Source organism: Hemitrygon akajei, chromosome 19 (assembly GCF_048418815.1).
Source record: "Hemitrygon akajei chromosome 19, sHemAka1.3, whole genome shotgun sequence".
NCBI lineage: Eukaryota > Metazoa > Chordata > Chondrichthyes > Myliobatiformes > Dasyatidae > Hemitrygon > Hemitrygon akajei.
Window position 1 is genome coordinate 62,483,130 of NC_133142.1, and position 21,703 is coordinate 62,504,832.

The 21,703-nt window shown below is 42.3% G+C and overlaps 1 protein-coding gene across 3 annotated transcripts in view; it reads left to right on the forward strand.

Annotated features, from left to right (window-relative positions):
* The first annotated feature begins 516 nt into the window (after nucleotides 1–516).
* usp4 (ubiquitin specific peptidase 4 (proto-oncogene)) overlaps nucleotides 517–21,703 on the forward strand; it is a 114,100-nt gene continuing 92,913 nt past the window's right edge. For all 3 annotated transcript variants that reach the window (XM_073072632.1, XM_073072634.1, XM_073072633.1), the window contains exons 1-2: nucleotides 517–665; nucleotides 15,880–16,007. In XM_073072632.1, the coding sequence (XP_072928733.1) occupies nucleotides 532–665; nucleotides 15,880–16,007 (262 nt within the window). In that variant the 5' untranslated portion in view covers nucleotides 517–531. The remainder of the gene's footprint in view (nucleotides 666–15,879; nucleotides 16,008–21,703) is intronic.

Below are 21,703 nucleotides of genomic sequence, written 5' to 3' on the forward strand. Positions count from 1 at the left end.
TGGGAAACCAGATGATCTTCCTCACCACAAACCTGAACCCTTTTCCCATAACAAACACTAGGAAATCTGCAGACGCTGGAAATTCAAACTACACACACAAAATGCTGATGGAACACAGCAGGCCAGGCAGCATGTATAAGGAGCAGGGTCTCGGACCGAAACGTCGAGAGTGCTTCTCCTTATAGATGCTGCCTGGCCTGCTGTGTTCCACCAGCATTTTGTGTGTGTCCCTTTTCCCATATGTTATTTCAGACGTTTCTTTAGTGTCCACGCTGGGTGACAAAACGAACATCATAAGAAGCCCCACGCCTCTTCGTTACTCAGCAGCCCCGGTATTTATTATTAGCCCCAACCTGATTGGATGACGCATCGATGTGAATGATGTACGTCTGCGAGCGCGGAGCTTGCGCAAGCGAGCGTACTGCATGAACGCGCTCGCAAACGCATATGCACGTACGCTCTCGAAGCTCGCCTGGGGAGCTGGGGGTAGGTGAAAAGCGTTTAACTATCCCAGGGTGTCCGGCGTCGCGCATGCGCGCTTCGGGCTCGCATACTCGCTCTTTCTGGGTGAGAGTAATGGCGGAAGGCGGTGTCCCGGATCTGGAGAGGCAGAAGAATGAAATCGGAAACTTACTGAAGACGGTGTTGGTGAAGGGGGATTCGTGGTGAGCGGGCGTGGAGTGACTTTCGAGTTGGGATGGTGGGTGGGAGAAGAGACAGAAGAAATGGGGGTGATGGGTGGGGGTGGTCGATGAGGCCTTCTCGAGATTGCGGGTGGATTAAGGAAGCGGAGCATTGGACAGACTGAGCCGGTGGAGAATTACAGTCATCTCATGTGGCCTAGAGCTGGAGTTCAGCACTTAGCCGTGAGCCGAAATTGTAGAGAATTATGCTCAGAAGTTCGGCCTATCGCAAACATTCTGGTACAAAAATTAACTATTCGGGTGATTCCCATCTTCGGTTCAGAGATCGATTAACTCTAAAGTTGCTTAGATGAGGATTTCTCATTGGTTGTAGACGGGTCATATTCTGCATGGAGGTCGGTCACCAGTGGTGTGCCTCAGAGATCTGTTCTTGGATCCCGACTCCTCGTGATTTTTATAAATGATCTGGATGAAGAAGTGAAGGGGTGGATTAGTAAATTTGCTAATGACACAAAGATTGGGGATGTTGTGGATAGTATGGGGGGCTGTCAGAGGTTTCAGCGGGACATTGATAGGGTGCAAAAATGGGTTGAGAAATGGCGGATGGAGTTCAACACAGATAAGCGTGAGGTGGTTCATTTTGGTAGGTCGAATATGATGACAGAATGTAGTATTAATGGTAAGACTCTTGACAGTGGAGGATCAGAGGGATCTTGGAGTCGAGGTCTACAGGACACTCAAGGCTGCTGCACAGGTTGACTCTGTCGTTAAGAAAGCATACAGTGCATTGGTCTTTATCAATTGTGGGATTGAGTTTAGGAGCTGAGAGGTAATTTTGCAGCTATATAGGACCCTGGTTAGACCCCACTTGGAGTACTGTGCTCAGTTCTGGTTGTTTCACTACAGGAAGGATGTGGAAACTATAGAAAGGGTGCAGTCAAGATTTACAAGGATGTTGCCTGGATTAGGGAGCATGCCTTATGAGAATAGGTTGGATGAACTCAGCCTTTTTCCTTGGAGTGACGGAGGATGAGAGGTGACCTGGTAGAGATGTATAAGATGATGAGAGGCATTGATCGTGTGGATAGTCAGAGGCTTTTTCCCAGGGCTGAAATGCTTAGCACGAGAGGACACAGTTTTAAGGTGCTTGGGAGTAGGTACAGAGGAGATGTCAGGGGTAAGTTTTTTACGCAGAGAGTGGTGAGTGTGTGGAATGGACTGCTGGAGCAATGGAGGTGGAGGTGGATACGATAAGGTCTTTTAAGAGACTCCTGGACAGGTACACAGTTAAATAGAGGTCTATGGGTAACCCTAGGTAATTTCTCAGGTAAGGACATGCTTAGCACAGCTTTGTGGGCTGAAGGGCCTGTATTGTATAGGTTTTCTATGTTTCTATCGACCTTTCAGGTGTTGAGGTCTCATTGCTTAACTCTGTTGTGAAATTTCTGCTGATCTATCATACCATGTCTTCTGGTTATGAGTCTCTTCAAAGAATGCAGTTCTTCCTTTTCATCCTTCAGCTCTACATTGCTGTTTTCTGTTCATGATTCTTAAAAGTAACATGGTACAGCTTTTTCTACAGCTTCTTGATCATTGAAACTATTGAAGTCTGCACCATTTCAATTTGCAGATTCCATCTTAGCGTCACAAGCCACCTTGAATGGCCACATTTTCAATAATGTATGAGTAACAATTTAGTGCAAATAGCATGATGGTCTTCAGATTTATTTGTGGAGTTTGTAGTCAAACCTAGATACCTGTGTGACTTTGAATTCCAAGTTCATTCATGAATTGGCTTAAACGCAACCCCTCTCTGATCCAGCTGTTTGGATGTCAGGATTTATCCCAAATATCAGTGCCATGTCTCTTGTTCATCCCTTTATTTAGAGATGTGCAATGTTTTACATTTTTTTTTAATTGACTAGAAAAATCAAGTTAAAGAATTTGATTGCTGCAGAATTTATAAAAATAGATAGATAGATAGATAGATACTTTATTCATCCCCATGGGGAAATTCGACTTTTTTCCAATGTCCCATACACTTGTTGTAGCAAAACTAATTACATACAATACTTAACTCAGTAAAAAATATGATATGCATCTAAATCACTATCTCAAAAAGCATTAATAATAGCTTTTAAAAAGTTCTTAAGTCCTGGCGGTAGAATTGTAAAGCCTAATGGCATTGGGGAGTATTGACCTCTTCATCCTGTCTGAGGAGCATTGCATCGATAGTAACCTGTCACTGAAACTGCTTCTCTGTCTCTGGATGGTGCTATGTAGAGGATGTTCAGAGTTATCCATAATTGACCGTAGCCTACTCAGCGCCCTTCGCTCAGCTACCGATGTTAAACTCTCCAGTACTTTGCCCACGACAGAGCCCGCCTTCCTTACCAGCTTATTAAGACGTGAGGCGTCCCTCTTCTTAATGCTTCCTCCCCAACACGCCACCACAAAGAAGAGGGCGCTCTCCACAACTGACCTATAGAACATCTTCAGCATCTCACTACAGACATTGAATGACGCCAACCTTCTTAGGAAGTACAGTCGACTCTGTGCCTTCCTGCACAAGGCATCTGTGTTGGCAGTCCAGTCTAGCTTCTCGTCTAACTGTACTCCCAGATACTTGTAGGTCTTAACCTGCTCCACACATTCTCCATTAATGATCACTGGCTCCATATGAGGCCTAGATCTCCTAAATGTAACTGGTTTGTAGATTCTGTTAAATTAGTTTCTATCAGTTTAGTTGGTTTGAGAAAAAATCTTTAGTACTTTAAAATTCCAAATTCATTCAGGAATTAGTTTGTGTGCAACCTCTAGCTGACCCAGCTATTCTGTTGTCAGGATTTAATCCATTCAATCTATCAGTGTTTGCTGTTGCAAGACTGTTGTTTTCATGCTGCATGAAAGGTAGAAGATATTAAGTATATATTTGTCCTAGAGCATTTGTTCTTGAGAAGGAAATGAGCTACATCTCTCTTTGCTCATTAAGGTGAGGACATCACATGGGAGCAGAATGTTTTTCCCATTTTATTGGCACTCCCAAGGTACAGTTAGAAGCAGATCAAATTGTTGTGCCAAAATGTGCACTTCAGCTCAAAAAAACACTTCTCACCTTAATAATCATTGATAACTAACTCCTCATTCATGTCAAATGTAGGCATGTTCATTTTATGTAAAAGTGAAACTGAAAAGTGTCAAATATTTATCGTGTGAATAAGAGGTGCATTTGTTGCATAAATCTACCTAAACTTGATTGTATATCCAAGAATTATAACATAATTACATGTATGATGCAATGCGGCCTTGTATATTTTTTCTTTTTACTACCAAGCTATTTACTGGTAGATGCCCATTGGTCACTTTTAGTCGAGGCTTCAAATTACAAGATAGAAACTGGAACATAAATTCTTGGTTTGGCTGTTGAATGTATTTATCAGGTTCACATTTAAGGTGAATATATCACAGTAAAGCACATTAATTTCTATTCAAATGAATTAATCTTCAGGAAGTAATTTACATGAACTTAAGGAAGTTGAGTAGCCCTTCATGACCATACGTCCATCTTAGCTTCTGGTTTCTGGTGTACTGGTAATCTTGGCTATTAAGCACAATCTTCTGTACTAAACTTGTATTGTCTTGCCATGCTGTGTGCCACAATGTAATGGTGACAACAGATGGAAATTGAAGAATCTCAGTAAATAATTGCAATAACAATCTTGTGGATTATTTTTCCACAAGAATGTAGTGTATGTTTCTCATTCTCGGTACTACTGCTTTGGTTCTGGAAGCCATACCTCTCCAAAGCGTGTGAAGGAAAGTAGACAGAAAAAAGAATTTGTGGAGAAATTCAGGGTTAATCTTTTAAGTTGATGTTCTTTAACAGGTAATTTACAAGTTGCGTCAGTGATAAGGAAGGCAAATGCAATGTTGGCATTTATTTTGAGAGGACTAGAATATGAAACAACGAAGGTCTAATACTGAAGCTTTGTAAGACATTGGTCAGACTATACAGAGTATTGTAAGCAGTTTTGAGGCTCTTGCCTAAGAAAGGATGTTCAGACATTGGAAAAGGTCCAGAAGAGGTTTATGAGAATGATCCCAGGAATGAAAATGTTAACTTTTGAGGAGCTTTTGATGGCTCTGGGCCTGTACTTGCTGGATTTTAGAAGAATGGGGGGGGGGGGGGGTGGATATTATTGAAACCTATCTAATATTGAAAGGCCAAAGATACAGTGGACATGGAGAAGATGTTCCTATAGTGGGTGAGTCTAGGACCAGAGGGCACACCCTCAGAATAGAAGGATGTCCCTTTTGAACAGAGATGAGGTGGAGTTTCTTTAACCAGAGGGTGATGAGTCTGTGGAATTCATTGTCAAAGAAGACTGTGGAGGCCAAGTCAAAGTGGAGTTTGATATGTTCTTGATTAGTCAGGATGTCAAAGGTTACTGGGAGAATGGTGTTGAGAAGGATTAATAGATCAGTCATCCTGAAATGGCAGAGCAGACTTGATGTCATGTGGTAAGCTGAAGCCTGGTAGAAATATCTTATATTAACTTGGGAATAATTGCATTAATTTTTTGTTGTGCTGTTGCTTGCAGGGAGAGTGGATGGGAAAAAGGAAACTATGGGCTGTTGGCTTAACATCTGTTGGCCTACTTCTGCTCCTATATATTATGGTCTTGTATAGATGGGTTGTGTGTGGGCAAACATCTAGCAAATGGGATATTGTGTGGGAAAGTGTCAGAATTGTTCATTTTGACAGGGGGAAAACTAAATCTTTACTGTAACTAAATTGTGAGATGTGCAGAGCTCTGAAATGCAGTGGGATCTAGTTTGCTAAAGCTACTGTGTAATTACAAGAAGTAATGAAGAAAGTGAACAGTGTTGGTATGTATTGTTACTGTAATTGAACTTAAAAAACTAACGCTGAGGGAACTCAGCAGATCAGGCAGCATTTATGGAGAGGAATAAAGAGTTTATTTGAATTTATTCATAAACTCTAATGAACATTCTTATGAATGTTTATTCATAAGGAATAAACTTTTCGGCCTGAGACTGGAAAAGAAGGCGGCTGTAAAGCTCCCGCTTCTTTCTAGACAACAGGCACAGCCATGTCCCCTCCTGGTGAAAGACAATAAAAATACATAAGATAGCTTATGGACATACAATCAATGTATATAAAGTACATGAGTACCTACATAAGGTCACTGACTGAAATTGATTTAAGTAGTTTTGGTTGGGTGGTTGTGGGTTATTTGGTGGAGGTGTTGATCACCCTTACTGCTTGGAGAAAGCAACTGTTTGTGAGTCTGATGGTACTGGCCTGGATACTACATAGCCTCCTCCCTGATGGGAGTGGGACAAACAGTCCATGAGCAGGGTGTATAGGATCGTTCATGATGTTACTGATCAAATTCCCTTTGCCTATTTCCCCCACATCACTGATTTATCTTCTGTTGTGCTAATTAAATGTGATGTACATACAAGTTTCCCCCGCTATCTGAAGGTAGAATGTTCCTGTGAAATGGTTTGTCAGCCGGAATGTCGTAAAGTGAATAAGCAATTACCATTTATTAATATGGGGAAAATTTGAGAGCGTTCCCAGACCCAAAAAAAACTACAAAATCATTCCAAATTACACATAAAAACTAAAATAGCAGTTAACATACAGTAAAAGCAGGAATGATATGATAAATACACAGACTGTATAAAGTAGAAATACTTTTCTGCAATCATTGCATCACTGTCTTGAGTAGCAAAAATCTCACTATGTAGCGGAAGCGCTCTCTTCAGTAACCTTTAAGTTATGAAGCTGCCAAATCATACCAAATAACACATAAAAATACACAGCCTATATAAAGTGGAAATAATGTATGTACAGTGTAGTTTCCGGAATCGGGAAGACAGTGAGCACACTGATGATAGTGTGTGAAGCTGAGTCAACGGAGGTTGGGGTGCTCGGCAATTTTTTCCAGTAAATTGCAGTTTCGTCACAGTTAAACACTTATACAAATAACCACCTTCTGTAATTCTTTTCTTCAGTTCTGCTGGGAACTTTTTGGCAGCTTCAGTACCAGCCGAAGCACACTCTCCAGTAAACGTTAAAGTATTTTGCTACGAGCAGAACCAATAGTAACATCAGCAGCTTTCAAGATTCTTTCTTTCTGTGTGTAAATAGTGCGAATGGTGGACACAGGCAAGTTCAATGTGTGGACAATGTCCTTTATTGACCACGATTGAAATGCACAATTAATTACGTCCAGTTTTACGCTAAGCGTAATGCCCTTAAGAGCTCTCTTAGGCTTTTCCAATACCTTAGGACACATCTTGCTAACGGGTGCACAAAATAAATCAAGATAAAGCACAGATGTTCACAGACACGTGTTTAAGCTATGGCGGCTTGATGCTGAATGCAGTTCCAGGGGAGGAGCTTGGCTGCTCACGTGCGCTGCCTTTTTTCGTAAAAGCGAAAACAGTTAACTAATTTTTTCATAAAAGCGAGGTGTGGTAAAGCGAACGTTCAGAAAATGGGGGCCGCTTGTATCTAAGCTTATTGCTGGTAAGCACAGTATTTGGAAACCTGTGGGGGGGGGGGGGGGAAGAGGCCAGAAAATACTAGAAAGATGCAGCTGATCAGAGGGGTCCAAGGAAGGAAAAGCAAAGGTAAAAACTTCATGTCAGTAGTCATCGAGAATGGAGATTCACCATTTTGTTTCAAGCTCTGATCTTATATAACCCCTTTTTAACTGACCTTTTCTCTTAAAGGTTTTGAATGAATCATCATCATACAACTTAGAGTGCACTCCCCATTTTTCTTTCTCTATTCTTTTTGCCAATAATACCAAGATTATTTGTAGTTAAAGGTGGTGAAGAAAATGATTACAGCAGAACTGTGGACCTTTTGTATCTTTTATTTTGTACACATGCATTCACACGTTACAAGGTTTCCCTTGGGTTGCCTAATACATTAAGACTTGTCACTTCTGTGCAATATTGTTACCAGCTTTAATTGCAAATGTACTGCATTGAAACTTCTTAGAATATGCTTGAACTGTCTGAAGCAACACAGTTCAAGGTAAATTTATTATCAAAGTATCTTAGGAAAGGCAGTTTCCCAGAGCAAATAGTTTTCACCACATTGCGTCCAGATATAATCGTCTGGTCTGACACCAGTAGAGAAGCAGTGAACTCACAGTCCCCTGGGAAGACAACATCGATGAAGCTCATGAGCACAAGTTAACCAAGTATGCAGAATTAAGATCAGAGTGCAGAAACAGAGGGTGGAAGGTCTCATTCTATCCATTCGAAGTAGGGTGCCGTGGCTTTATTGCGTTCACTTTCCAGAAGTGGCTGTGTGACCTTGGCTTTACTAGAAGAGAGATCAAGTCAACCAGCAGGACTGTAGCTGAGGCAGCAGAGGCAGGATCATCATGGGTGTGGACTAAGTACGTCCAGAGGGGCAGATAGTCGGACAGTGTATCCATCTTTTGTAAACTCTTCAGTAGCTGCATAGATACCTGAAGAGTAGACTATCTGTTGGATGGAAGCGACCAACAACTCTGATAGAGGCAGGTGCCAAGTTGTTAAGCTCATCAGTGGGAGGTGGTGCTTTAGCACTGCTGGCCCACCACCTCGAGGGAGTCTTGATCATAAGCGGGCCGAAACTCTTGAAGACAGGTGGCAGATCAACTGATGATCCCACTGATGATAGCACAGGACAGTTAACATCTTAGTCCATTTGTATTTTCAATTCAATTAATTATTCTAGTATATGTCACCATATACAGCTCTGAGATTCGTTTTCTTCTGGGCATTCACAGTAGATAGAAGAAACAGGATAGAATCAGTGAAAGACCATACCCAATAGAGCAGACAACAATCATTGTGTTGTAGCGGTGTGCTACACGCAGCGCTGAAATAACGACACGTAGTCGATGAGCTGCAGTTGCAAAAGAGATTTATTCGAACTTCGCGGCCTCGCTTTAAAGCCTTCCTGATCCCGCCCTCCCCGGGCGGGAATGCTGTAGTATTCACAGTCCCGTCCCGCGTGCGGGCTTTTCCCCTTGCTGGTGAAGCAGACTTGGCACCCTTTTTGGGACTGGCCTTAATGCCGGCGCGCGCCGATTTGTGAGCCGGTTCGAGTGCGCTGGAAAGTGGGTCGCCACATAAACCCCCCCCCAGAACCGGCGATACACCCCCCAATGTCCACAGTCTGGGCCGGACTCTGTTTGGGAGTTCTACCTCTGCGCCGCGGTGCCGGAATCTCGACCGGCTGCATGGATTCGGAGGTGGTGTGGTGAGCGGGACCGCCTCTGGCCATCTTGTGAATCGGTCCACGATAGTGAGGAGGTGGCAGGGGGCCCACGATATCCACATGAATGTGGTCGAAACTCCAGTGGGTGGGGTGGAACTGCTGCAGCAGAGCTTTGGTGTGCCACTGCACCTTGGCAGTTTGGCAGTGCATGCACGTTTTGGCCCATTCACTGACCTGCTTGCGGAGTCTGTGCCAAACGAACCTGTTGGAGACCATCCGGACGGTTGTCCTGATGGAGGGGTGCGCTAAGTTATGAATGATGTTGAAAATGTGCTGCCGCCAGGCTGCCAGGACGACGGGGCGGGGTTGACCGGTGGTGATGTCACAGAGTAGGGTCCTCTAACCTGGGCCTACGGGGAGGTCCTGGAGCTGCAAACCGGAGACTGCAGTTCTGTAACTTGGGATCTCCTCGTCTGCCTGCTGCGCCTCCGCCAATGCTTCATAGTCTACCCCTTGGGACAGGGCCTGAATGGTATGGCGAGAGAGAGCGTCCGCCACGACATTGTCCTTTCCCGAGACATGCCGGACATCCGTCGTGTATTCAGAGATGTAGGACAGATGTCGCTGCTGGCATGCTGACCAGGGATCGGACACCTTCGTGAACACAAAGGTAAGCGGTTTGTGGTCCGTGAACGCGGTGAAGGGCCTACCTTCCAAGAAGTACCTGAAATGCCGGATTGCCAGGTATAGCGCCAACAGTTCCGGGTCGAAAGCACTGTATTTGAGCTCGGGTGGTCGCGGGTGTTTGCTGAAAAACGCCAGGGGTTGCCAGTGACCCTCGATGAGTTGTTCCAGCACCCCACCGACTGCCGTGTTAGATGCGTCCACTGTGAGGGCGGTAAGGACGTCAATTCTGGGGTGCACTAGCATCGCGGCGTTTGCCAAGGCTTCTTTCGTTTTAATGAAAGCGGCGGCGGACTCCTCGTCCCAGGTAATGTCCTTGCCCTTACCCGACATCAGGGCGAACAGGGGGCACATGATTCGGGCAGCTGAAGGGAGGAAGCGGTGGTAGAAATTTACCATACCCACGAATTCCTGAAGGCCTTTGATTGTGTTGGGTCGGGGGAAATGGTGGACTGCGTCTACCTTAGCAGGCAGAGGGGTTGCCCCGTCTTTATTAATCCTGTGGCCCAGGAAGTCGATGGTGTCGAGCCCGAACTGGCATTTGGCCGGGTTGATTGTGAGGCCGTATTCACTCAGTCGGGCGTAGAGTTGGCAGAGGTGGGACAGATGCTCCTGATGACTATGAGGATGTCGTCCAAATAGATGAAAGCAAAGTCCAGGTCGCGTCCCACCGCGTCCATTAACCGCTGAAACGTCTGTGCGGCATTCTTTAGGCCGAACGACATGCGGAGGAACCCAAAAAGGCCGAAAGGGGTGATGAGTGCCGTTTTGGGGCCGTCGTCCGGATGCATCGGGATTTGATGGTATCCCCGGACGAGGTCCACCTTGGAGAAGATCCGTGCGCTGTGCAGGTTTGCTGCAAAATCCTGTATGTGCGGCAGAGGGTAGTGGTCCGGTGTTGTAGCCTCGTTCAGCCTGCGGTAGTCGCCGCATGGTCTCTAGCCCCCGGATGCTTTGGGCACCATGTGCAGGGGGGAGGCCCATGGGCTGTCGGACTGCCATATGATCCCCAATTCCTCCATCCTCTTGAACTCCTCCTTCGCCAGTCGGAGCTTGTCCGGGGGAAGCCTTTGAGCACGGGCATGGAAGGGTGGTTCCTGTGTCGGGAATGTGGTGCTGTACGCCGTGTCTGGGCATGGCTGCCGTGAACTGCGTTGCCAGATCCGATGGGAAATCCACCAGGACTCTGGTGAAGTCGTTGTCGGACAGGGTGATGGAGTCTAGGTGTGGGGCTGGCAACTGGGCTTCACCCAGGGAGAACGTTTGAAAGGTCTTGGCGTGGACCAGTCTCTTCCTTGGCAGGTCGACCAGTAGGCTGTGAGCCCGCAAAAAATCCGCACCCAGGAGCGGTTGGGCTACGGCGGCCAGTGTGAAGTCCCACGTGAACTGGCTGGAGCCGAACTGTAGCCGCACCGTACGGGTGCCGTAGGTCCTTACTGTGCTGCTGTTCGCGGCCCTCAGGGTGGGACCTGGTGCCCTGTTGCGGGTGTCATAACTCGTCGGAGGTAAGATGCTAATCTCGGCTCCGGTGTCGACCAAGAAGCGGCGTCCCGACTGCTGGTCCCACACATACAGGAGGCTATCCCGATGGCCAGCCGCCGTAGCCATCAGCGGCGGCTGGCCTTGGTGTTTCCCGGGAACTTGCAGGGCGGGCTACAGCGGCGGGCTTCTGCGCCCCACCGCTGGTGGTAGAAGCACCATTGTTCGTTGGTCTCCTCACCCCTCCCTCTGGGGTTAGTGGGCTCTGCTGCCGGGCCTGGTCTGGTCTGCTGCTGGGAGCGTGGCCTGGTGATCTGTGCGACGGACGCCCCACTCTCCTTCTTGGCTTTCCACAGCAAGTCCGCCCGGGCTGCCACCTTCCGGGGGTCATTGAAATCCGTGTCGGACAGCAGCAGGCTTATGTCCTCGGGCAGCTGCTCCAGGAATGCCTGCTCGAACATGAGGCAGGGCTTGTGTCCTCCAGCCACGGACAGCATCTCGTTCATCAAAGCCGATGGCGGTCTGTCTCCCAAACCATCCAGGTGCAGTAAGCGGGCAGCTGGCTCGCGCCGTGAGAGTCCGAAAGTCCTTATGAGCAGGGCTTTGAATTCCGTGTATTTGCTGTCCGTTGGGGGAGACTGTATGAACTCTTCAACCTGGGCCGCTGTTTCCTGGTCGAGGGAGCTCACCACGTAGTAGTAACGTGTGTCCTCCGAGGGTATCTGCCGAATGTGGAATTGGGCTTCTGCTTGCTGGAACCATAGGTGAGGTTGCAGCGTCCAGAAGCTTGGCAGTTTTAACGAAACTGCAAAAACAGATGCGGCGGCGTTCATCTTCGGCTCAAATATCGTTTGGGCCATCGGGGTCACCAATTGTAGCGGTGTGCTATATGCAGCGCTGAAATAACAACACGTAGTCGATGAGCTGCAGTTGCAAAAGAGATCTATTCGAACTTCGCGGCGGCGCTTTAAAGCCTTCCTGATCCCGCCCTCCCCGGGCGGGAATGCTGTAGGGGGCGCGTATTCACAGTCTAGTCCCGCGCGCAGGCTTTTCCCCTTGCTGGTGAAGCAGACTTGCCGCCCTTTTTGGGACTGGCCTCAATGCCGGCGCGCGCCAATTTGTGAGCCGGTTCGAGTGCGCTGGGAAGTGGGTCGCCACAGTGTTAAATTAAAAAAAGGTCAAATGCAAAAAGTGAGAGGAAAAAATATAATAGCCATGATGAACAAATATGTGATAAATATTGAGAGCATGAGATGAACAGTACTTGAACTTGTTGTGGGAACATTTCAATGAGAATTTTGCAGCAATGTATCCTAAGCTTTGTCAAGGCCAATCCATGCTGAACAACTATTGCACTTGATCCTGTGTCTTGTTACGTTCTGATTAGAAGCATGAATTTGAACAAAACAACACATATTCATTCCTATGGACAAGTCAAAGATTCTACTTAGTTCCCCTGAATCTGAGGCATTAGATGATGGTGTTACAGCAGACTTTCACTTTTAGTTTTGAATTTTGTAATGTGAAACCAAAGATTGGGCCATTGTCTTCTCATCATTTCTCAGAAGTGAGTTGTAATGGAAAATCCCAGACAACTTCTGTCCAAACAGCAACTGATAAATTGCAGTTCCAGACATGCTACACCCACAAAGTGCTGGAGAAACTCAGCAGGCCAGCAGCATCTATGATCTACTGTTGATGTTTCAGCTCACATCATTGACTGCTTTCTCTTTTCCTTAGATGCTGCTTGGCTTGCTGAGTTTTTCCACCATTTTGTGTGTTGCTTAGATTTCTAGCATCTGCAGATTTTCTCTTTATGGTTTATGGTTCCAGGCATGCTAATAAAGACCACTTATGTCTGTGCATTAGTTATCTAAGAGAACTTTGGAAATAAAAGTAATTTCAATTTGTACTTTCTTAGCAAGCATTTATGCCTTGTGTTAGTGGAATTCAAGTTCATTAGCACTACAAACCATGTTGTGCTTTACTGTGACATATTTCTGTGAGAAAATGTGATAGTAAAAATGATGAAAATGTTCATTTTGGGTGCTTAGTAAATTTTGCACAGTGCAAGATAATTGTACTGACAAAGTTTCTGATCTTAGGCAGTTTGTTTTTCTGGGTTACAATCAATTAAAAGACAGTAAGACATAGGGGCAGAATCAGGTAATTTGTTCCATCAAGTCTGCTCAGCCTTTCCATCATGGCCAATTTATTGTCCCTCTCAACACCATTCTCCTGCCTTCTCCCCATAAACTTTGACCTTACTAATCAAGAACCCATCAGCCTCCGTACCCAGTGACTTGGCTACCACAGCTATCTATGCATATTTTATCATGCTACCAATTAAATTTGGTGATTTGTTGCAGTACATCACGTAGACTTATTGGTCTTTCAAGCCAGTCTTGCTTATCCTCAGTACCAGTTTCTTTCTCAATGTCAATGTTGCTTAACCATGTACACCTAAAAAGTAATTGTAAAACTTTGCGAACCAGCACATGTCTTTTGAAAATTAGAAATTTTTCAATGTTCATTTGTTTAGTTTGAGTAAAACATGTTTGCAGTTTTAAAAAAAATTCTATTCACAATTTTCTGTTGAATTGACTACTTTTTTGTAGAAAGTATTTTGACATTGAGTAGGTGAAGAATTTTTGCTTCATTGCAGTTAGCTTCCAAATTAGAAAAATTTATTTTAAAAAATCAAAGGTAATGCTGTTGACTTTTCAGGCAAAGATTGGTCACATGAAGTTGTTAGGACTGCATAGCCTGAAACGTCAATGCAAGATGATGCTATGAAGAATGAGAAAAATCAATATTTGAAGGAGTTGAGAAAAATGATCTGGGTTATTACAAAGAACAGTATTTCTGTTACAAAAAGCTGAGTAGTGAACAACTCAAAAAGAGTAAATGCCTTGTTACTGCCTTCTGTTTTCTTGCTTGTTATAAGGGGCTCCATGGTCAATATTGAAAAGCTTTCTCAGTAACCAAGGTCCATGCAATTTGCAATGTTGTTACTGCTATGGGTTGTGGGTGGAGATGTGTCTCTACCAAAGGAGATGTAAGGTGCTCTTCCCTCCGCTAGCCTGCAGGTCACCCTTGGGCAAAGTGTAGTACCTGCTTAGACTGCACCCTTCTTTCCACCCCCCCCCCCCCACAAACAGGGTCATGTGAAGTCACAGGAGCAGGGGGTGAACTGGTGCATATCACAAGTCCTGGTTATGTGACCATTAACACCAAGCAGACAATATCTGAAGAGTTAGGGTCATCCCTCTTGTAAAGACACTGCCCAGAAGAAGGCAATGACAGACCACTTTTGTAGAAAAATTTGTCAAGAACAATCATGTTTGAGACCACAATTGCCCACATCATAACACACGTCACATGATGATGAGATATTGCTATTGTTAATAGTTCATTTCAATCTACAGGATCTTACTGAGCTGTATCTACACAGCATTTTCTTGTATTCACTATTCCTTAATGTACCTCCAAAACTTTTGCTTAATGCATCTTTGCAGTTCATTTAAACTGTGTACATTAACATTTTTAAAAATTTCTGTCTGTATTTGTTGTTGACTCTAAGTAAAAACATCTCTTTATATTCTGTCAAACACCTTTCAATCAGATCACTCCTCAGATTTCACTGAGAGCAGAAATAGACTCGTTCTGCTTTTTCCAACATACTTGCAACTTTTTTACTTGGGGCAGCGTCCTTATAAATCTTTTTCTATGATATGTGGTTTTATAATGTCTGAATCAGAATTGTGTGCAAGCAATCACAGATACTTTATGTATAACCTATCACTGTGAAAATAGTCTATTCCCATATTGCCTTTTCAGTTAAGATTAACAATCATTAAATAATCTTTTAATGAATTTGTTAATAAACATATTGACCTGTGAGAAACGAGTGTTGAAGAGGTTGCTGTGTTATGAGTACTGTAGTGGTATTGACAGTTGATCATGGCTACCAGTCTAGATAAGGGGACAAATGCACCAAGCTACACTTGAGTAGAGATCTGCTAGCTTATTTAATCTTTTGTCAGCAAAATTTATCTGCTCACACATTCACAAGTAGTTGTGTTAAACCTCAGATGAATGGGGCAGTTAGGGCATGTTCTAAAAGGGCTGCCAAATCCTAGAAACTGGCTGAAAGGACAGAAGTATAAATGTTACCTGGATGTTCCAACTGGTGGTCCTCTTCACCTCTTATCCTCAATGTCAGCCCCACTTTTAGGAATATGAAAGTAAAAGGAAAGACACTTTGTATATAAGCATTTTCATAGTTAGTTTAATTTTGGAGTGGGTTAACAACTAACCCAAAGTCAAGGCAACAAAAGAGAAAATTGAAAATTAATATATCATTTTGAGGCATTACTTTTTCCTGATCTTTACTTATGGACAGGAAATGCATTGCAGTTAACAATTCTATAACATTTGGAGGCAGACTTACAGGTCCTTGGGGCAAATCACTTACATATCCAAAGATTTAGGAAATGAGGATAGGCATGATTGTGTAGTGTCATACTGGTGACCCAGGTTCAACTCCTGCTGCTGTCTAAGGGGTTGGTATGTTCTCCCTGTGACTGCATGGTTTCCTCTGGGTGCTCCAGTTTCTCCCACCCCCCTCCGTATTCCAAAGATGTACTGGTTGGTCATTGTAAATTATCCTGTAACTAGCCTGTGGTTAAATCTCTTTGTTGTTCGGCTGTGTGGCTTGAAGGGCCATAAGAGCCTATTCCATGTTGTATTCCAATAAATAAATCAGAATAACTTCAAATCTCTCAACAACCTATGAATGTTTTGTATTTGCAGGTACCTAATAGACAGTAGGTGGTTTAAACAGTGGAAGAAATATGTGGGTTTCGACAACTGGGATATGTACAATGTTGGAGAACGTGGAATGTTTCCAGGCCCAATCGATAATTCTGGGCTCTTTGCAGGTATTACAATCCTGTACTCCCAAGCTTTAATTTATTTGAAAATGATGGAACTTTGAACTGGTTTTGGTCTTAATTGATTAATGTATTTTGGTCTTCGATTAGTGTATTAATCATATTAAGAGTAATGCATTGAATCCAAGACACTTTTCAATTAACACACATCTTTTGCCAATTATTTAAAGAATAATTACCCAGTTTATTATGATAATTCTGTAATTTATCTCAGAATCTAAATTGGAATTGAATAGCAGTAGCTTCTGGCTGTATTAGATTCACCTGCAATGATCCAGCATTTATAAAGTGGGATAAAAGGAATTATAAAGTTGTGTAGCCATGTTTGCATCTGATACTAAGCAGGAGGCACACTCAATGGTATAGACAGAAATTAGGAAATTGCAAAGGGACGCATTGTGACAGATCAAGGTTAAAATGGGGAGTTATGAGGGCATTCACTTTGGATCCAAAAAAAGATGCATCAGAAACTTTTCTTAATCTGGTTGGAGACTAGAAACTGCAGAGTGCAAATGGGATTCAGATATCCAAGTTCGAGCTATCACTAAAAAGCTTGTATGCAACAATATAACAGTAATCAAAATGGTAATGAAATATGAACCTTTTTTTCCCAAGGTAACAGAAATACAAAACAAAGAAAGTGATGTAGTTGATTCTCCATCAAGGTTATGTGTTTTATTGTGTGTGGGTATTGCACCTTGGGAGAGAGATGTCGGGCTTGCCACTGTTACGTATTCAGGCAACAATAATTATAGATGAGTTAGACGAAGGGTTTTATAACAAATAACACGTTTATTAAACACTGATAACAAACCCCCTTCAAATGTAAACAAACCCAAACAATGATCCGAGCTCAGCTGCTCAAACAGTCCTTAATAGCGTTGCAGTCCCAAACAGTCTTTAAAGCAGTATTGAAAAAAAAAGAGTTCTTTAAAGCGATATGCCGACAGTTCAAAACCTCACGGTACTTTTAAAAGGAGAGACTTTTTTAAAGCGATGTAAATTCTCTTCCACGTCGATGTCCTTCGATTCCCAGCGTCGAACTCCCACGTCGAATTTTATTAAATATAACAACTTAAAGTGACTGACCTTCCTTCCACAATATTCTCAATCTCCCGCTTTTCCCAGCGGAGACTATCGTGAGAATAGTAAACGAAATCCTTCCGAATGAGGATCACACAAGGTCGAAGTCAATCCATCGAAAATCGATTTTTCTCGATCTCCATTTTCCAAACTTCACTCTCCCTTAGCAAAGAAACCGTTGGCTCTGACCTTTTAAACTTTAGGCATTATATAAAACTTCATTTTTTAACTAAACTGCGTCATCACATTAAATCACACAGTGATATGAAGTCATCTTGGCAAATCCAGCCACGAACTGCCCCACCTGACAGGGTGGGTCTCCCTTTTATACCCTGTAAAAAAAAACCTGTCACATGACCTCTACTGGCGGGAAAATGACATCACTCCACCATTACCTCATGTCCAGTATAACTTCAACCCCAGTCACGTGACAAGGGTACCACTGTCACGTGTCACGGGTACGTAACACCTCCCTCCAAAAAAAACATTTTTGGTCTGTCAAGAACAAAAATTTTAACAATTTCTTACAAAAAAAAACAAATGTATAAATTATAACATACACAATATACAATACAGTAGGAGTGTTACAATAAAAAAAACCACTCCAAAAAAAAAATTACATTCACATTCAACATCGAGATAGACAATCAGCAACCACATTATCTTTACCTTTAATATGAGTTATCACAATATTGTACTCTTGTAACATCAAACTCCAATTTAACAATCTTCTGTTTTTGTTTTTCATCTTACTCAGAAAAACTAACGGATTATGATCAGTGTAAACAATAAGTGGTTTTTGAGTTGTACCAACATATACCTCAAAATATTCCAAAGCTAAAACAAGAGATAACAATTCTTTCTCTATTGTTGAATAGTTTCTTTGATGCTTATTAAATTTCTTAGAAAAGTAAGCTACCGGATGATCAACCTCATCACCCTCATTCCTTTGCATCAATACTGCTCCCGCAGCTTCATCACTAGCATCCACAGCTAATGAAAAAGGTTTTTCAAAGTCAGGTGCCTTAAGCACAGGTTGTTCACATATCATTGTTTTCAATTTTTCAAATGCTTCCTGACAAAACACTGTCCACACAAACTTCACATTCTTCTGCAGAAGGTTAGTTAATGGAAGGGCAACATTAGCAAAATTCTTACAAAATTTTCGATAATATCCTACCATTCCCAAAAATCTTCTGAGAGTTTTTTTCCCCGTCGGAGTGGGAATCTCTAAAATTGCCTGAACTTTTGCCTGAACAGGAGCTACCTTACCTTGACCCACAACATAACCAAGGTAAGTCACAGTAGCATGTCCAAATTCACTCTTGGCTAAATTAATAGTCAAGTTAGCTTTTGAAAGCTTTTCAAACAATTTCTCCACCGCAATTATGTGTGCTTCCCAAGTATCATTTCCTGTCACTAAATCATCAATATAAGCATCAGTATCTTTCAATCCCTGAATCACAAAATTAATCATCCTCTGGAAAGTACCTGGGGCATTCTTCATCCCAAATGGAAGAACATTATACTCATATAACCCAGATGGAGTTACAAATGCAGAAATCTCTCTACCTCTGTCCGTTAGTGGAACACACCAATACCCTTTCAATAAATCAATCTTTGTAAGGAACTTTGCTTTTCCAACTTTATCTACACAATCATCTACTCTAGGAATTGGATATGCATCTGTTTTCGTTACAGCATTCACCTTTCTATAGTCCGTACAAAACCTAATACTACCATCAGGTTTTGGCACCATAACACATGGCGAACTCCAATTCGAGTTAGAATGTCTAATAATATCATTCTCTAACATGTATTCAATTTCTTTCTCAGCAAGTTCACATTTTTCCATGTTCATCCTATATGGATGTTGTTTAATAGGTTTGGCATCTCCAACATCTACATCATGTGAAGCTATAGTAGTCCTTCTCGGAACATCTGGAAACAAATCCTTATACTTAAAAATCAATTCCTTCATCTGTTGTTTCTGCTCTAGCTGTAAATGTGCTAATTTCTCATCCATATTTTCCAAAATAATCGAATTAGGTAACCTAACAGAAACAATGTTAGATTTAGAATGAAAGTCAGATGAATCATCTATCATGTTCCCAGTTAAATCCAACTCATTCTCACTAACCACAACAGTCACAGTATCAGATTGTTTCTCAAAATATGGTTTAATCATATTTATGTGGCAAAGTTGTGTTGACCTTCTGCGATCTGGAGTTTTTATTACATAATCCACATCATTAACTCTAGACACAATTTCATAAGGTCCATGAAATCTAGCTTGTAAAGGATTTGTCTGCACTGGGAAAAGAACCAACACCTTATCTCCAGGCTTAAACATCCTCATCCTAGCTTCCTTATCATACCAAGTCTTCATTTTCTCCTGAGCCAACTTTAAATTTTCCTTGGCTAAGCTACAAGCTTTATGTAACCTGTCCTTAAATTTCAAAACATAGTCCAACAAATTAGTATGCACTTCCTTACTAATCCACTGTTCCTTCAATAAAGCTAAAGGTCCTCTAACTCTATGTCCAAACACAAGTTCAAATGGACTAAAACCTAAAGATTCCTGTACCGATTCCCTTACTGCAAATAAAAGTAAGTTTATACTCTCATCCCAGTCACTTTCATTCTCCACACAATATGTCCTAATCATATTCTTGAGAGTAGAATGAAACCTCTCCAAGGCACCTTGCGATTCTATGCAGACGAAGTAATTTGCTTAGCTCCCAATTTATAAACTATCTGTTGAAACAATCCAGACATAAAATTACTACCTTGATCAGTTTGTATTTCCTTAGGCAATCCAAAATAAGTAAAGAATTTTATAAGAGCCTTCGTCACAGTTTTAGCTTTTATATTCCTAAGTGGTACTGCCTCTGGAAACCTAGACGAAGTACACATGATAGTCAACAAATACTGATAACCAGTTTTTGTCTTTGGTAATGGACCAACACAATCTACAATAACTTTAGAAAACGGTTCACCGAATGCTGGAATAGGTTGTAATGGAGCTACTGGTGTAACCTGATTTGGCTTACCCACAATTTGACAAGTATGGCACGTCTTACAAAACATCGCCACATCTTTTCTTAAACCAGGCCAGTAAAAATGTTTTAAAATCTTGTCCACAGTTTTCCTTACCCCTTGATGTCCACCTAAAGGCACACTATGAGCTAAAGTCAAAATCTCATTCCGATAAACTTTAGGAACAACCACCTGGTAAACAACATTCCATTCCTCACTTGCAGGAATTGTAGGCGACCTCCACTTCCTCATCAACACTCCTTTTTCCAAGTAATATCCTACTGACACCTTCTCAATTTCACTACCTAGTAAAGCTTGTTCCCTTAATTTTACAATCTCAGGATCTCTATTCTGCTCTGCTATCATCTCCTTCCGAGACAGAGATAAATCTTCATAGTCAGACTTACTCCCAGAATCTTGTTCAAACAACGAAGGTAAGAAAGTCTCTGACACATCCTCAAAACTCAAATCCTGAGTTGAACAGTCATGAGTAACAACCTCATTCTGCACATCAATTTTTTTAGCCATAGCTCTAGTCACAACACAGGAAGAATCTGTGTTAGAATTCACCTCTGGTTCCTCTGACTCCATTGTCAAATGCACTTCAGGAAAAACTTGTCCACCTGCCAAGTCATTACCTAACAATAAAGAAATACCCTTCACAGGTAAGCTATGCTGTAATCCTACCTTAACAAATCCTGTAACTAACCCTGACTTTAAATTTACTTCATGTAAATGTACAGGCATAAAATCACTTCCAACACCTCTTATGTAATTTACCTCACCAGTATCACTCTCTTCATTAAACTTCAACACACTATCTAACATCAGTGATTGAGAAGCTCCAGTATCCCTAAGAATTTTTATTGGCACCAGAGTAGATCCTTCTTTCAAGGATACAAACCCTTCAGTTATAAAATGATCATATCCCTTTCTAACTTTGTCAGACTCTAACAAATCCTCATTTGTGTTTACCAAACCCTGTAACTTTACAGGTGCTTCAGTATGTTGCACACAAGCATCCGGAACTGCTTCCTTCTCTTTCTTTTTCAATTTGAAACAGTTAGCTATTACATGGCCAGGCTTCTTACAATAGTTACAAATAAGACCAAACTGTCTTTCCTTCACAGGTTTTCCTTCCTCCTTACCTCTCTCATTAACCTCTAATTTAATTTCTGATTTACCTTGAGTCTCCATATTATTTTTCCTCTTAAAAATTCTACCCTGAGGAAATTTATTCTTATGAATTAAAACATACTCATCAGCTAATCTAGCACAGTCCTGCAATTTATCAGTATCCCTCTCATTTAAGTAGGTCCTTATTTCAACAGGAATGCTTCTTTTAAATTCCTCCATCAAAATCAGCTCTTTCAAAGTCTCATAGTCCTCATTTACATTTTTAGAAGAAACCCATCTCTCAAAACACATAGCTTTATCATAGGCAAATTCCACATAAGTCTTTTCCACAGATTTTTTCAAACTCCTGAATCTTTCCCTGTACGCTTCTGGGACCAATTCGTATGCTTTGAGAATATTTTCTTTCACAATATCATAATCTAATG